The 19540-nt window shown below is 31.7% G+C and overlaps 2 protein-coding genes across 3 annotated transcripts in view; both read left to right on the top strand.

Annotated features, from left to right (window-relative positions):
- Positions 1-19540, top strand: part of Fbxl4 (F box and leucine-rich-repeat gene 4) — a 265794-nt gene that overhangs the window by 10078 nt on the left and 236176 nt on the right. The window lies entirely within an intron of this gene.
- The window catches only part of LOC149483343 (G protein-coupled receptor Mth2-like), a 53645-nt gene continuing 37916 nt past the window's right edge, over positions 3812-19540 (top strand). Inside the window, exon 1 of one of the 2 annotated variants that reach the window (XM_089702386.1) lies at positions 3812-4368. In XM_089702386.1, the coding sequence (XP_089558512.1) occupies positions 3877-4368 (492 nt within the window). In that variant the 5' untranslated portion in view covers positions 3812-3876. The remainder of the gene's footprint in view (positions 4369-19540) is intronic. The other variant, XM_089702385.1, reaches the window with a different exon arrangement.

The following is a 19540-nucleotide window of genomic DNA, read 5'->3' on the forward strand; positions in this document are numbered from 1 at the left end:
AGAAAATATATATTTTTCAATAATTATGGTCTATTATTTTTGCCGTTTTTGATTTCCCATCTTGCTTATCTATTGGATTCTTAATCGCAGAAATACACAGTCGTGTGCTCTGTCGTAGGTACTCGTTTTAGGCCACGTTTAGCTACTATTATGTATTCTGTGCCACTACTAGATTTTTGTTTGTTACGATTTAGCTCTGATTTGAAATTTACATTCATTATTGGAAAGCTACATCTTAACACTAGTAAGTACAACACAAGTCCTATCGAAGAATTTTTTGCGACGTTTTTAAGGTTCCGATCATCAAAAGGAAAAAACAGCCCTTTATAGGATCACTTTGTTCTCCGTCTGTCTGTTACATTGAAGCTGTAAAAAAATCAAACTTATAAGCTAAAGGCAATCAAAAGATATAGCAGTTTATGCTGCCAATTTTCGCAAATTTCGACATTCAAGGGAATCAACAGGGTAAATCCCGTGAACACAGAATCTTGAAATTTGGTTCAATGGAGCATCTTAAAGGAAAAATTGTGAAAAGTGTAACACAACTTTACAGTTAAACCAGTCCGACTGGCACTTGGCCGGTATGCCTACCCTATTTTTTAGCACACGTAAGTTTTATAGAAATACAAATAGGCCTTATTTTATACTTTGGTCCGGTCGATTCAGACATAAAAATACAGACAGAAAAATTGGACCCTCCGAATCGCGATATCTTTTAGGAAAAATTCATGAAGACCAATATAAGGCAATAAAATAAAATAAGTATGAACCTCATAATTATCAATATTATAATCTACTAGCTTTCCGCCCGCGGCTTCGCCCGCGTTTTCAAAGAGAAATCTGTTCCCGTAGGATTTCCGGGATAAAACCTATCCTATGTCCTTTCTCGGGTATCAAAATATCTCTATACCAAATTTCATACAAATTGGTTCAGTAGTTAAGGCGTGATTGAGTAACAGACAGACAGACAGAGTTACTTTCGCATTTATAATATTAGTAAGTATGGATAAGTAGGCAGTAAGATACCCTACACTAGTGTACACTACCCTTACAAAAAATAAATGAGTATGTAAGTATAGATTAAAATATTAGGCGCAAATAATTTCACACAAAATATTTCGATGTGATTGTGAGTTTAATAAACATTTTGCTATATAATAAAACAAGGCGTTTGAAAATAAAGAGCAAACGTGATCAAATGTATTTCTGCGAAAGTAGATATTTATCGTAATCCTATTACAAGAAATGGATATAATACTAAAGATAGGTAGGTAACTCGAATCGAATAGAGAGTTGAGATAGTAGGTAAGAGCAAAATATATCTAAAGATACAGCACAATTCATTAAATTAAGATTTAAAAATCTAACAAACACACTTTATTGGTAGAGTAATTAGAAGTACATATTTGAAACAAATTTTTATTTTTTTTATTCAGAACAATAACATGAACTCATGAAATAATTGAAAGTCCTTGAAATAAATCTGCGTATAAAATAAATCTGTCCTTTAGGTATGGGTCAAAACTCAAATTCGAGTCTAAAGGAGTCGGTTAGATACAATACAAACATACAGGCAAAGCTAATATAATCGGTTTAAAAAACATAAACGAATGTAAACTACCCGTGCTCACATCAATAAATAATATTAAAAAAATATTTACAATAAACAATGAATTGATGGAAATCCGTTCCTCGACTTATAAGTTACAAGTTTAATATAGTAATATCGAGTCCAAAGTCTCCAAACACAAAACTCCTACACAAAAGTAACTAGATACGGTAGATAGTTACATATTTATTATTTCATAAATTCCAACTCAAAATATTGGAGCATCTTACATAATTATAGCTATGTTATAGCGTATAGGTTATGTCGATGTGTATTTTCAGTTTCAAGTTTCTTTAGTAAATATGTATTAATAATGTTAGAATACAACCAAAGTAATGTGTATATTCACTATGTTTGTGTGTTTATGGAACAAAATATACGTTGGCAAGATGTTTGTTGTTGCCTAACTACTTCGATCGTCGAATTGATGTATGGGTCATAAAATTGTTTTGTTTGGGGAATTAACATAGCAAACTATCCCAAGCTTAGTATCAACAAATAAACAACTCTTGATATAAATCCGATCTTTACTTGTGTGAATATTGAGTAAGTAGTATTTTTATAATGTCAAAGCGTCAGTGAACTAGGATAAACCAGTTGAATGATTATTTATCTTTTTACTGATTCGAATCCTTTTTGTAATGACTACAGAGAAAATTAATTAAGATAATTGGCAATTACTTAGCTGTTGCTTTACTTGTGGATCTTTGATTATACAGGTGGAAATTTTTTATGTCTCTGCAGGAATAGTTCTATAAATACTGGTCATAAAAATTGCAGAAAGGACACATTGAAAAAAAGTGTATTTAAATATGTATTAAAAAAATCTCTTAACATGTCAGTGAATAACAAAAATAAAAAAAAACTCTCTATTTCATGGTTTTACTCGTGTTTTTTCTATATTATGACCGACTTCAGAAAACAGGAGGAGGTTCTCAATTCGACGGTTTTTTTTGGATTTGTTTCTTCAGAACTTTCTACTGGGTGAACAAACGTTGATAATATTAGGTACTTGTATTAAATGCTAGTACCTCCCATGTGGTTTTTAGGTTTTTATATGATTACTTAAGAAAATAATGGCACTATTAAAATATCTAGTTTAACGATTGAGAGTGCTGAGAAAAAGTGGAGGGAGATGAAGTACTTACGTTAAAATTATGATATTATCTTTAATCTACAGAATACATCATAGGTAGAGAATGTGGTAGAGAATAACTTTTTTCAAAAAAAAAAAAAAAACGCGGCATATCAACGATCAATCGTCTATACATACCTAGTCTATTAATATCTCATTCAAGTTTAGGAATAGTAAACCTATAATTTATAAAGGCGTATTTATTATTCTTTAACCGTTTCTTTGAACATCCATAACACGTCATGGATGGTCTAAATTGGTCTAAATTTCTGGATTCGGTCCCCGCGCTCAAGGCCTGCGATAGAAGCTATGCAATAGCTTAAAAAATATTAATAACAACAAAATAATGTTATGTAGAGTCCTAAATATACGACTAGTAACCAGCACCTACATTCAACAGTTCCAAGTACCAAAATACTACGAGTAGGTACATATTAGGTACTAAGTTAGATACAGGGTGTGGCGTAATGAATGAAAAGCCAGGTAACTTGAGATAGAGGACGGTGTATTTTTTCTGAACCGCCGCGCGCGCCGCGCCGCAATTTCTTCTATTTAGGACTCTACATAACATTATTTTGTTGTTATTTTCTTATATCTTCAACATGACAAGCGTGTATTATTTTGCATATAAATGTTTATATAAGAAATCATTTTATTACTGTGTATGGATTGATCTTAGAGATTGATATAGTTGTTTGAAACAGACTACACTCACTGCTGCCTACTGCAGGTTACCTAGATAACTTAAAAATAGTTTTGTACGCCGTATTGTACCTATGTATTTTATATTTCAATCAATTAAAATTATATTACATAAAATAAAAGTGACTAAGTATAATATCATATGCAAGCTTTATTTCTAAATACTGAAGTTCCAATGAATATTTTCTACACTATATAATATTATGGTGGCTGTGTCACTATCCTCGTAGATATAATGCGTGATGTTTGTTCTTATCAAACAAATCATGCTGTGATAAGCGTGTGCGGCCGATGTTTATCTTGGCCGAGGCGCGCCGTTGATGTCGAATACTTCGCAGTTGTTATCGGGAAAACGCGGGAAAAGCGGCGGCTATCGCCTATCAGAGCCCCTCTAGCGGTATGCTCAGTAGGCTCGCGACTGCCGTCAGAGATGGACGGACCCGCGCGTGCGGTCGTTCTCGTACTCGCAATCGCGCTCGTAACAGTGCGCGCTCACATGACGCTTCCCTCACATGATAACATCCTCCGTATACAACTTTGGGACGCGGAGGGACTCATCAGGGAACCGATAGTTACAGATGCGCCTAAAACTGTAAGACATAAGACAAAAGTCGACTTATCAACTCTATACGATGCTATGATGGGTGATGAGTATGAGCATGGTGTTGGACGATACGCGAGGCATAAAGTTAGGCACAAGAGACGCAGACCGCGCCAGAGTGGAACGGACTTGCCCTGGAGATTCCACTCCGGTTCCAAGTTGATGAATGTCGCAGTATACGATGATGATGTCCCATGGGACGTGATAGAAGGCAGCAGAGCCGGTAGCGCTAATGCAAGTGCAGTGAGTGTTCCCAGTGCAAGTTATCAAGTGAATGAGCATCGTGATGTGTCACCGCCGATGAGACTCCGCCAGGACGAGGTAATATGCCAAAACAAACTTTGCATGCCATAGATAACAACCCTTTTCATCTTTATCGCCGCCCCGAGATGGTTAATGAACATTCAATAAGCCCTGTGGGGAATGCCAAAAGCCTTTCATGTTATCCTTTGAGCGATAAGTATCGTGAGTCTGTACAAACCGTTTCTTTTAAACGTGAGCGCGAACCCTTTGGAGATTAGCTATTTAATAATTTTATAGTAGACCATATTCGATACTAGGTACCTAATATTTTGCATTGGTAATATTTTTTTTTATGTTATCATTGTGATTATAAACGTCGAGTGGCTCATACTTTGATAAGCGAGCGATTTTTCAATACAATCGTATAGAATATAGATATACCGAGTATTACAGAATTTTCACGGAAGTATAACACACACCTATCTACTTATTATCTTTAGGAATTTCTTTTGCGATATGGATATGATTAAACTGTTTAGTCATTTTAAAAGACATGTGCTTTGAAACAGGACTAACTGGAACTCTTTGAGTTGTTTTTATTACATTGTGGTTTCTGCAGGTGCGTGCCTTAGAAGGATTGTTTTTAATGAAGGGGATGATTGGAATTTACACGGTGTTTATGTAATGTTCATGTTTAAGTTAATACGTATAGCTATACTAGTCGAAGTCCTACCTATATTGAAGGAATATTGCAAATAAATTAAAGTACCTACCTACGTTTTTAGATTAAAATTTGAATATAGCCAGATACTTTTAAGTTTGAAGTTTTTCTTTCTGTTTGATAAACTAAAATTATAACGAGTTTATTTAAGTTTCAAAGACCAAATCCAACTGAGTTAGAATTTCAGTGCTAATTATAAAATCCTTATGATTCCTCGCTACATTTTTAAGAATGAGATTTACATTTATTAAAACGAGTAAAACTGAAGAGTGCTTGAGACCGAGAGACAGCCCTTAATTTTCTCGACTCTATTGCGACTTCATTTTTTATATGTATAAAATATTTTCTATTTATGATAAAAGTAGGTCGATGTTGGGGTTGCCTACCTACCTTGTTATCTTAATACGAGACAGTTTTGAGACATCATTCATGCTACAGTGATAATTTCAACTTCGATTAATTTTACCTTAGATTTCAGTTCAATTTGTTCAATATTATTTTCTCCTTATTTTTGTTTACTTGTTTCAGTAACATAGGTATATTTAATTAAAAATAATAACAACGCGTCGTTCGGAAAAGTATGAAAACTGCTGTTTCAAATTACATGTTTTGGGTAGGATGTTTATCATATTAAAGAATTACAAAAGTATGAATTATCGTGATTTCGCCCTTGGCATTCAAAGGTATAATTAGTGACAGGTACGATGAAAGTTAAAACAAAAGGCTGAGTGGGTAAATGTTACAACTTTTACAATGTACCAGTAATTATTAACCTTGGTAATGAATGTCTTGCGATAGCGTTACTAATAAGTAATAACTAATAAGTGTTTTTCTTAATAAATACGAATTTCCTTCAAGTCCAGATTACACAAACTTGCAGGAAAATAACGATGAATAAATACAGTTTTTATTTATTTAACATTGAAAGTAAAATTGAAATTAATTTTTTGAAATCAGTCCACAAGCTTGTGTGTTTATTCCGTTTATTCAGTCAACAATAAAATACTTTAACAAATCCTGCATTTTTATTATTACTTTAGAAAAATTAAATCAAGTACGAACACAATTAAAACATATATATACATAATACACCTGCTTACCGACGGAAGATATGTACATGTTCCTAACTTATGTATTTCTACACTATTAGAATACCTATAGGTACGTAGATTATTTTATGAAGTAGGTAGATTTTATATGACAATTCTTTTAGGGGTTGTTTTGTTATTAAAATTTAATTGTTTTTACACGTAAATTATAAGGTAATAAATAATAAATAAAGTACAAAATTTCTTAGTAAATGATCACAAACATTCAGAAACACTCCATCAAAATATAATTAAACGATGCGTGACGACGGACGAAAATATCCGCTAAACATGATTGCTTGATGCATGTAACTTGATTATGTCGGGGTCCGGGGATATTGGAGTCCGATTGAGTTAGGTTCCTCCTATAGATGGTGATATGTACCGAATTGGGGCGTAATAGGTTTTAAAGTGACCACGTCTACGCCCGCTTGGCTACACGCTAGTAACTTGAAGATATGAATGTTCAATATCTAGAAGTGTTAGGTAATAATTTCTGAAGTGTGAAGTTTGTAGTGTCTCTATTTTGGTTATGAAATGGTCTTTTTAATTTGGTATATTTGTCAGCCTCAACGCGTCAATATTGCGTTAATAGTTAAGTGCAAGAAAAATAAAAGCGGATAGAAAAACATAGACTCAAATATTTGTATATTTATTCTTTGTTTTTTTATTAAGTAAAGATTTTTAGTAAAGCAGTTTAGATTAATATTTGGTCATAAAAGTTTGGATACTTTAAGGTAGGTAGGTTACTTACGTATTTAATTGAATATCTAAATATTTTTGGATGTTAGAAAGGCAATCTGTGCCACATCTTACTGACGTGATTGTTATCCAGAACGCTAATACAAACAAATAGCAAATTATTCACAACCACACAAATCCACAGTATAACAAAATATTGATCCAACCAATTCAAGCATATTCGAAGCCAAACGAATGTAAAACACCAGCCTCGTCCGATACATGGATGTAATAACTTTTCCCGTGACCGCGTGTACGCCTCCCGCCCCGGGCGATCGGCAATCAACCGGATATTAGACACAAATCAATAATTTCCCTTGCACGCTGTTCACGCGACAAGCTAATAGACTGATTGACTCACGGCGTCACGTTTTTGTGTACTATATCCAGGGTCGAAAAATTAAGTGCGAATTTCGCCCGTAAAAAAATCTGTAAGCAGAGCAAACTTTTTCGGTTAGCAAATCTTTATTTATAGGAAATTATGTAAGTAATAAAAATAATTGAGATTTACAGATCCGATACCGTATCGTCCTTTTAACATCAATAACTCTCTCTTACGTTTTTATAGCGCGCTATAAATTTATATTGATTGTCGTTTAACAACTTGAAGGAATTGTCTCTGTCAATCTTGTCTCTTATTTACTTTTTATAATAGAAAAATGCAATTATTGTATCCCGTGTGAAATTCTCGTTCAGGAAATGGCTAATCTAGACTAGGAAAAACTAGTAATAGATGCAATAAAAATTCTTACAGTTGCTTCGTTTATTTCTCATAGAAATTGTGAGAAGTAAAGCCAAACTGTTATCGCTTAAATTGTAATTGACTTACGTATTTTGTATTTTAACTATGTCAATGATTTTTAACTGCGAGTGTTAGCGTTTCTATAGTTTATAGGGGATTTTTATTTTAAAGCATGCTTTCTAGTAATGTAATATTTATATAAAATACTCTTGAATATGGCGTCAAAGGATTCGCGTAATGCACAAAGACAGAAGTCTACAAAGAGATCGCATTTGCAATAGCTTTACTTGAGACAATGTCAGAACTGAATAAATTATTATTTCACTTCGATTTATTCTCGGACGCCGCAAGGCTGTTTACGATAATACTTTCGGTAAAATATGTCTGGAATATAAAAATATATTTCATTATGCGGTTTTAGAAAGGGCCAGCGCTTAGAGTGGACTCAGTGAATAACTTAATACATAGGTACGTATTGTAGGTGTTACAAATATTTCTTTATTTCTTCAGATATATAGATTTGAAGGATTTTTCAAAATATTAAGGTTACACACGACCATAATCTTATGTACAATTCATATTCTTATTCCGTTTAATCGAAACTAGCATTGTATACTTTCTATACCAATATGATGTATCACCTCAACTTTTCGTCAATTATAACTTATAAGAACCAATACGTCTAATTTAATTCTTAGATATAATAAAGCGCTAAAACTGTAGTAGTGTGCGATAATTGGGTTTCTAAATAAAACAACTACCAAACTTCGTCTATATTACAATTAAAAAGGTACGATATTGCAAATTTAATTAATTCCAGGTACAAACAAATTAGGCATGTGTTATTAACTAATTCGCACGTCTACACGATGTACATTGTCACGTAATTTGATTTTCATTTCACACTAATGAACAACTGACGTTAAGTTCCATTAGGCTAAATACAACATTGTTCGTTATTTTGTATTAATGATCGATTCATATTGCTTAGTGTTTATTTTTTTTTTAACTTTATGTAGGCGTATTTCTTGTATTATGATTTGTGGAATGGAGTGTTCCTGATTAAGTAGAGGTTTGCTGGCTTCGGCTTTACACATTATAAGTATAGATTAAACACTTTATTTGTGCTACTTAAAATACCAACGTCTGTTAGATCCATTGCTTAATTAAATACCAAACTTTTAATTTTAATTGACATTTGAAATTACTATATACCTTCAGTTAAAAATAAATATCAATTATTTATAAAATTGTCAATTAGATAATTAATAGCAAATAAATAAAAAAATGAAATGTTTTTGCTAGTTCTTCTAAATAGGTACGAAAAATCTGCCATTTAAAGAATGACATAATGTCACATTTCGTTCATGAATCGTAACTGGAATCCATAAATATTGAAACAAACAGATTAAACCACAGGCTGTTATATCATTTTAATTGTGCCATTTAATACAATATCGAATTTAGTGCTCTCTAAAATTTATGGTTTTATTTATAAACTAATCAATCACAAAACTAATTTACTTTGTGAACGAACGATAGTCATGTTTGATTTGTAGAATATTTAGTATTGAATTATAAATTACACACGTAGGAGTGATAGATAATGCGACTGTAATCAATACAATTGTATGTTGGCTTCGCTTGGTATTTGTATTATCGTAAAGAGATGTTACGTAGTCAAATATTATGTAATTGACTATATAAAGGGTTTGGATTAAATTCAAACTCGGAGATGTAGCGATATAAGAGAGAATTAAGCCGTCTTTGTGTGGAGGATGACATCTGCTTTAACCATTATGGCGACGATGAGGAAGCGATTACATGAAATCATCATGGAAGTTGTTTTCTGGGCAAATACGGAATGAGTTATTTAAGCAATTATTAGATAATATAAATTATTCATTTGTGAAATACTTCCGTATTTAATAAGTTGTGTTATCTTATCTTAAGCTGATTTGTAATCGATTTAAAATTATGCAGTTGTATATCTATCACAACAAGTAGCCTAATAGTATACGCTAAATGATGTCTCATAAATTATAATTGATATCATTATTTGCTCTACCTTGATGCTGTCACATTTTGTCGATGCGATTTTACAAAGAAAGAACTCGCCTAGTAGATATTCATTTCATACTTATAGACTACAAGCCCGCATAGGACAAAAATATGGGTCAAATGAACCACCAGGGGACATATCTAGAACGATAGCAGAGCAAAAAGTAATAAGATTCATCACTATGCCGTCACTTGTAAGCTGTCCAACTGAGTGCAGATGAGAATTGAAAAGTACAGGTAGACTCGGTAAATTTTGGTCATATATTTTTGTACGGCATTCTTAACCATCGATAGATCCATTAAAAATAATAAGAAACCGCTCAGTGCCGTACAAAAATGGTGGTCCACCAAGTCGGAATTTTTATTTAATTTCCGAGAGTTACCGGGGGTAAATTTGGTCATTTGACCATGTACGGCATCTGTGTCATACTATTGCTATACTGCTTTTAATCCATTATTCCGCAACGCCGTACAAAAATCATGGGGACAAGGGGAAAAAATCGAGAGATGCAATCCCCTCTCTTTCCCCACTCCAGGGGGTCATTTGACTAAGTACGGCTTCGGTTCCAAAACATTATCTAGCACTCAAAAGTACTATTAAAAGCAATGCCGTCAAAAAATAATTGTTCTTTTAAATGTATACCAATAATCATCTTAATTTCATTGAATTCTTGATATAAAGAGCTGTAAGGTCATTTGACCCTGTACGGGAACTTTTTTTTTAACATGATATTGTAAAATTCAATTGTTGTATAGTATTGCCGTTCAAAAGAAACCGTTCTAAAAAAAGTTATAGAGAAATGCAAAACCAGAAATTTTGTTAAAGTTTAAACATCGTAGATTAATGAAATATAATAGTTTTCTACACTTTATCCGGTATTTTTAAATAGTATTAACATAGATAAATTAGGAAAAAACGATGCCGTACATTTTTGTGCAGACCACATCTTTTAGGCTGATGAAAGCGACGAAAGCTACAATTTTAAGAGTGCTTTATGGCCATTTGATACAGTACGGCATTAACATATCTTTACCCAACTACGGCAAAGCAAAAGGAGGGTTATGGTTGTTTACAGGTCATGTATGTATGTTCATCTATTCCCTCGTAACTTCTAAACTACTTATCAGAATTCGACAAATGACATATCATTAGAGGCGTCTGAATTGTTCACTGGATAACTGGATAAAAGGCTATATGGGGTTTCACAAAATCTAATGTGGCGCCCTCTAGCGGACAAAACATACAGAGTAAAAAAATAAAGTTAAGATAAATATGCAGTGTTTGGTATCATTTGAAAGCGCTTTACTTGTACATTTTGAATATGTATATATTACTAGCATTTGCTTGTGACTTTACCTGTATTCATGGACTGATTGCATATAATTCACATCTTTTCGTTCATAGCTTTTTTATTAGTTCATCAATTTAACGGAGTCCATTCCACCTGACTCCGACTTTCCAAGGTGATAATTAACCACCTCGAGCTTCTTAATATTAATGTATATTTATATTTTATTATAAAAATATAAAGCAAACATTTCGTTATATGGATTTTTTTCTTTTTCAGATTTTTCCCCTTTGAACCAACGAAAATGTACGGCACATGAAAAAATATTATCTATGCATAAAATACTTAAAAAATAAATTTATTTCATGTTGTGTCAAATGACCCCCTGGAGTGGGGAAAGAGAGGGGATTGCATCTCTCGATTTTTTCCCCTTGTCCCCATGATTTTTGTACGGCGTTGCGGAATAATGGATTAAAAGCAGTATAGCAATAGTATGACACAGATGCCGTACATGGTCAAATGACCAAATTTACCCCCGGTAACTCTCGGAAATTAAATAAAAATTCCGACTTGGTGGACCACCATTTTTGTACGGCACTGAGCGGTTTCTTATTATTTTTAATGGATCTATCGATGGTTAAGAATGCCGTACAAAAATATATGACCAAAATTTACCGAGTCTACCTGTACTTTTCAATTCTCATCTGCACTCAGTTGGACAGCTTACAAGTGACGGCATAGTGATGAATCTTATTATTTTTTGCTCTGCTATCGTTCTAGATATGTCCCCTGGTGGTTCATTTGACCCATATTTTTGTCCTATGCGGGCTTGTAGTCTATTACGAGAGTGCAGTATCCTTATCCGTAGCATGTGAACGAATTTAAGTGTAAAAAGTCTATATAAAGTATAACACGAACAATTAAAAGATGTATAAGATTATTTCACCAGGATAACGTATTTGGCGAGGCAATCAAAACATTGCGTGACTACACGACAAAGCAGCACTGTACTGTAAGCCGTAAGCGAAAATAAATAACATCCATATAAAATAAATACTGAATTTTAATTAATTTAAAGGGAATTCAAAAACCTTTAAAATTATATTAATTTTATTGCTGCATTTCACGAGATGACCGAGCACGCAACCTTTTTTGAAATAAACAATTTTTGGTGTTAATTAAATGATTCACACTTAGCACTGCGGGTGTTTTGTAGTGAAAAAGGCTAGCGTTCATTTACTTCGCCCATTAACTATTAAATTACCTGTCGTTTTAAGTTTCAAGATCAAAAAATTGTTCAATCGCGTGACGACAGCATTATATGGAAGTACCTAGTGGACGCGTCGTGGGCCCGCTTAAATTACCTTAGCTTAGCCCGTTTTCAACACGGAGTTTTAAATTACCCTTTTTCATACGTGCAACAAGTATATTAAGCTATAAATATAAAATGATAATTTATTAAACTAGCGAATAAAATGATCGAAAGAGTCTCCAATTTTCACATCGTTACGCCTATTAGTTTAGATAGAAGTTTTGGTAATTTAGAACACAATAATGTTTTGAGAGAGGTCATTTATGATTAGTGAATAATTTAATGGTTTACCAGATGCAAAATTATATCCGCTTTATGACTCATATTTACAAATAACATTAATGTAGGTACATTAACAATGAATGAAATTTCATAAACATAATATAATATACTTAACAGGGTTTATTAACGTATAGGTAAAACAATAAACAACGCTATCAGATTTAAAAACAATTTTGTTTATAATCCCTAATTCGTTGAGCATTTAGTACATTTTATATCAAATTACCGTTGTCAAAACAATACATCAATTCGTATAGCGGTTCCTGTTACAAGGTTTATCTTTCTTAAGTTCCGATTATCTCAACGTTCGTATATTAATTCACTTTCAAGAACCTTTGAGCAAGCGCGAATTTGGTTTGCGCACACGAAATATCTCAATGCCAAAATAAAGGAGAAATTTGCGTGATTAAAATCGCGACCAATGAAATATTTAACATCAAAAGATCCAATAACGATTGCGAAGATGTCTGATAACATGCAGAGCCTTTCTCGAATTGCGTTTTGATTTTTTTGGTGTTTCACATTCCATTCCTCGTTGTATTTACTTACGATTAATCAATTGAAACAATCTTTTCAATAGTTTTGAATTTGATGATGATTGGCAAAATATAGTCTTTTATTCTAATCCTTATTTATTTTTACCAAAACATTTTTATGTACCTAGTGGTAAGCGCGTGGCGTAATAACTGTGTGTTCTTTGATTCGATATCAGATTTGCATCGATCGATGCCATTGCAATTTGCAGCGAGCTATCGAAAATTCACCTATTTTATAAAAAAAAAATATTATGAATTCCTTCAACAGTGTAAATACAACAGGGACAACAAAGAGTTTTTCTATCATTTTTGTAAATTCCGTAAGTATTTTTATCACGTAACCCTCATTTTAAAATAGTTTGCTGTTTCTAAAATAATAATCCAATTACACTGTACTCTGTTTTTAATTAATTGAGTTCCTTGTACGAGAAGGTACAAAGATAAAATTACGCTTTGATCTTAACACGTAGTTAAATAGGGTTCTATAAAAGTATAATATGTTGTTAACTTTTATAAGATTATACATGCTTGAGAAGTAAAGCCTTAGGGCTGTTTTTAAGACTAGAAACTTCGCTTAAGGCAGTTCACAACATCATTATTTCTAGAAAACTAGTTGAAATTCTTTCCGTCTTGTGGGATGAATTAAAATTATGCTATTATTATTTTTAAACCTGTTGAACGTAATGAGACTATTCACAATAGATTGACATAATTTGCAAGCTTGTACCTAAATATCGATTCAATTCACCTTAAATACTGAATGCATAAATTGACTTCGGTAGGTTCCTATAGGTATAATAATTAACAATTACCATAAGCTTTAATTTCAGGCCAAAACGTGAAAACTTTTTGTTATATCTGAATAGAAATTATCTGTGGTCCAAGTAAACTATGAATATGTGTACTAAAATTTAGCTGGCATTGAAAATGTGTTTCAAACTTTGCAAAGATTAGGTACTTTCTTATTCGACTTACTTACTTTTTTACTACGATATTTTACTTATCAAAACAAACAGCAAATCTTCTATCGTACGCAAATAAATAATTATTTTCTACTTACTTTGAGCTGTTATTTTTATCTAATGCATATATTGGTACATAAAGATTAAAGATACGAAGTTCTATATCATTCCAGAATCTTAAGAGTTGTGTACGTGGGAGATTATTTGCATACAAATTACTGAAAGCTTCTTTGATAAGATAAACAAGTACAGGGTGCTCACGATATCAGATATTTTAGGTTCGTAATTTATTGTAAGTCTTGGTTTTTATAGAAAACGAATGGGATTAATAGATTGTGAAGGTAATTTTACAAGGCTATAGAATATCATCTATTTTATCTTGGTTTATGTTATTAATTCGAAGTATTTGTTTGGTACGTTTATCAAATTTTGAATGATAGATTTTGTTGAAATTAGATCTTCTTTAAGATTGATCTTATAAGTGCTAATTTAAAAGATATATAAATATTTATATAGCAAGCGGTGGAGAGGCAATATAGTATTAATGAAATTTAGAAACCTAGCAAAAATAAAGATCATGATTCGTAAAGTGTTGATGCTTGCTGAAATTATTCCTTATGTTGCCTTAATTAAAAGCAATATTATAAAACCCTGTATGAGAATATAATATATTAACGACGTATATATAATATATAATTAAAATAAAATAACTAATGTTATACAATTAACATAAATTTCATGCACTCTCGTTGCATTATCAATTAAAATCACGATAAAATCTTAACGTAAATCTCTTAAACTTATCGATAAAATAGTTTTATTTTCCCGCGACATTTAAGCGTGACAGGCGCGTAGATTAAAAAGCCGGTTAGTCTATAATCTACGGAATTAACAATTTTAACGCGCTTTTAATGCAAGTTATCTATGGAATGACTTATAACAACTTAATGCGGGGTCTATACATCAACTGGATGGATACAATTATCTGGAATATTGTCGACTTTCATATTATCACGATGTATAAACGAACACTTAAACTGTAATAGTTTATAATTCGCAGTATATCAAAATTGTAGTGAGGAAAATTTTATTTATTGGTTTTTAGTGCAGTTGTTGGACAAGAGATCACGTGTGGGGTTACATCAAGAAGAAGATAATTATTTTAAACCGTTTTTAATAGGTTATAGCTTATAGGTCATTAAAAATAAATTTTACAATAACCCAATATTTTTCTTAGTTAGAGGTTTATTCCTGGCAAATAGGACAAAATATAAAAGCGTAATGGTGTAAACTGTAGAGTAACTAAATAGATAAAGAACGGGAATAAATAAAAAATGATGTAGGTATAATAATTACTTTAAAAAGTATTTTGGATAGTCTTCAGTGATTTGGTCTAAAAGTTAAATTTACTAATAGACAGCATGTTGGCCACTAAGCCACTATAATTAAAGGATAAATGAATAAAGCCATAACGAAATGAAATATATTACAATGTCGGAAGCTAAAAGTTGTATGAAATTTAATTCTCCATTTCAACGTTCCACCAGTTAAGAAAGAGAATCACGGTAATCTCTCTGAAATGGGTTAAACAGCCGCGCAAATTCATAGAAAATTTTGATTCATTAGAACTCTGTGGTTTACAAATTGTGATTAATTTATTTTAATTTATGACGAATGTCCGTTGTGGTTGTAGCTAATTTAAATATTTATGATAAAATAAGAAAATTACTCTGTTAATCATAAATAAAATACAATCCTAGTTAGGTACTTTTTGTTTATTTTAGTCCCTTACTATTTAGTCATTTGTTTTAATCGTTATATTCATTTAACTACGAATAGGACATTAATCTTTTTGTGAGAGGTGGGTTCACAATCAGTACAATTATGGCTTATAATAAATATCCCGCAGTGTTGAGATGCGACTAATTAAGTCCTCCAACTTGGACAATGCGTGGGAGGAACTTCACATCTTAACGACACTATATTAAGAATACAAACGGTAACTTATCTTATTTCATAGAAAATATGACCTATATTGCTGTGAGATATCATCCGATGTAATTCTATAGCATTTTTACATAATTGATAATGCTAATGAAAGTCGAGCAAGACATATGAGCCGATGTAAAGGCAATAAAGAATGAGATACTTACATGCAAGCTCTAGATTTGTAATCAAGACATTTATATTCAGTGTAAGATGTTTTATTATTACAATATCAAAGTTTTATATCGATCATCTTTTATTCAAAGTGTATCGTGGAATATGATATCATGTAATAGTAAGAGAATTATTAACATTTCTTAAGCTTGTTTGTCTGCCGGTTTCAATTACGCGATATAAATAATTTTTATTACCTACACAAAATAAAAATCGGTAACTTTTTTCGTTGCATTATAAATCACGTTCACCATAATTAATATACTGGCAACATTGAAAAAAAAAAAAACATTCTTTGACAGTTATGCTATCTATTATAATCTATGATCGCTTGGAGCGTCGTCGGACCTCCTACGTGAAACCGAGGAGCCGAGGACCAAACCACAGTGATTCTAACACAAAGTGGGGATACAAGCTACTTGACTATTCTGTTACCAAACAATGCTCTCACGGAACAATTTGTCACATACCTATAACTGGCACAAACGCTATTCTTATGCATAATGGATCGATACGAACGTATAGGTTATGTTCACAATCATGTTCGACAATCGTCAATGAGTTCGAAATTGTTATTATTGTAATTGTATCGAATTGATTTGAATATTTCAATTCAATTCAATAGAATGGTGTTTAATGAATGAATTTGAAAGCTCATTATCTGTTTACCATTCATAAAAAGGGTGTAAATTGTTGGTGATGGATTTTTATTTTTGATAAAGTACCAACTACTGTACAATATTATATTTTGAAACATCATGTATTGTAGACGTACGTTACGTTTATTGTACACACATAAAACATTTATCCTTTTATTGGGATGCAAAAATGCAGTGTCAAATATTATGAATCTGCCATAAAAGTTCTATACAAAACACATTGGACAAAACGTGATGTGTTTCTATGAAATGGTCAAACGATTTAATGGATTGGACTTTGATAGGAGCATGCTCACCATTGTTCATAATGCGTTTGATTTATTGTTACTTGATTATTTACGTCGATACAGTGATTTATTATGGCATAAGTCGCAGATTGATGATTGTTTAAATAAACAAACGACAGACTAAATTACGAATGATTTCGATACAACATTTTTTTTTACATTTATGAATGCAGTTGGAGTTAAAATATTTTATTTGTATTCAAATTAGCTCTAATTTTGTATAAATGTATTTGAATAATTAATTATTTAAATATTAACGAATGCTTTGATGCTATTACACAGAAGTAATAATGTTAAAATATGATATCTAGGTACATTCATTAGGATTAATTCATTAACTGAATTAATTTCTCCGTCTTTTATTTAAAAACATGTCCTATATTATGCATTAAAAACATAATATATTATGTGCAGGGACTGCTCATGTATATCACGAATAGTCCAAAACCTACGCCCAAAATCGTGGAAAGGTAAAAATCAATACGTCTATTTCGTAACCGATGTTCCTCTCCATTAAAAATTGTCTTCAGCAAAATGAGAATCAGTGTAGAAGGCGACAGGCACAATACAAGGTGACGGCGCTACCGTCACTAAGCTAACAATTTATGCATGGGCTCTAATGGCTCGCTCCATCAGGCTCTGTTTGCTAAGCTTTCTATGAAATTTTATTCGGTAATAGCGTAGGCTTACTTCAATTTCACATTGACGATATTCGCCCGAACGATTTGTATCGAATTACGTATGGAGTAATGCTTGTTTTAAATTGCTTTCGGATGCGATGCGAATATACTACATAGAGTAATTATTATGACTTGTCAGCAGGTATAAATGCTATGTAATAATGTATTACATCTTTGATATTGGATACTTTGTTGAAGTAGATTACATCATTAGGTATTATATGAGTGCATCAGAATAACGCAGCGGAATTTTAATTGATATTTATTGACAGAGCTGTCAGTTGAATATTCATTTTTCTAATGGCTATTAACTTAATGGGTAAAGGTACCGGTGTTATTCGTATTTGGACAATGTTTTTCTAATGATAAGTACCGGGACGGAGTTATAAAATGTCAACAAAAATGACATAAAAAAATAAGAGGTATAAATAGATAGCCAGTTTTTAATTAAATTAATTGATCAATCATATCAAATCATCATTTTATATATTATGCATTAAAATTTAAAATGATGTACGTATATTTACTTTATCGTTTTCGTTTGCCAATTACAAAAAAAAAAATTATATCAAAACACTAACTTATGCAAAAATAATTTGTAAAAAAATACGCTCACCAATAAACAATGAAAGAAAATAAACAATATCCATGGCCGTTTGACTGTTGACCTTAAACGGTAGTGTCTCTGTAAATCTGAGCGGAACATCGTAAATTCCCTGACATTACTTACACGAACGGCATGACGAACGACCACACAGTCGTTGCTTTTGTTTATAGCCTTGTTTTTTTTTAATGGACTTTGGCTGCGTTCATCAATTTCAATCACAATTACCAGATCTGCAGTCTGCATGAAAAAATTGTAATTATTTAGATTATAAGATGGATCCTTTTGATATTTTTTTTTAAATATACTATATACTAATAACTTGAATTAACTAGTTACATACAATTAAAGAAACTGTTTAATATTTATTGTACAAATATGAAGTACCTACTTACTAAGTATTTGTAACTTTAAAGCATACCAATAAATAAATATACTTACCTAATTAGATAATTACATAACATAAATTATATGAATGAGAGACGTTAATTTCATTAATGTGTAATCGGCTTTAAATAAAATTACATCACTGACTGAAAAATAGTCCATATAATTTAAAGGTGATGAAAATAATTGATGTTTATACTTTTAGACTTGTTTATTGAATTGCGTAGGAATTAATTAATAGCGTGTTCGTGTTAAAAGTTAACACTGCAATCGTACTTCAAGATCTTAACGTTTATAATAAATTGCCAACGGTTTAACTTTCATTTTATCAAAACTATCGTTTATTAAAAATATGTACGAACTAGATTTAATAAAATATGATTATGTTTTCAGTTACTGTTGTATATTATATTATTATCAAACAATATGATTCCTGTATTTAATTCTTGATTCTAACGTACCTAAATATCTAGTGAGAGTTTTATCAACATGTGCATCGTATAGTTTAATACATTATAATTTATATCCTAGTATGTCTTGGTCAAGCAGCTACTATTATACTTCCTTACGTTGGTACATAACAATTTGACAGTGATTAGCGGAGGTAATATAATTTGCCTCACAAATTCTAGTATGTTATAAGCAGAAACTGAATAAAATGACTCCATAATGTTGGTATGTTCACGACAACATAAACGGCTTATGTTTTATGAATATTTCATGATTATACCTACTTTAC

This window comes from Colias philodice, chromosome 13 (genome assembly GCF_061535455.1).
Source record: "Colias philodice isolate Cphi_HAF_F1 chromosome 13, ilColPhil1 Martin Lab GWU primary, whole genome shotgun sequence".
NCBI lineage: Eukaryota > Metazoa > Arthropoda > Insecta > Lepidoptera > Pieridae > Colias > Colias philodice.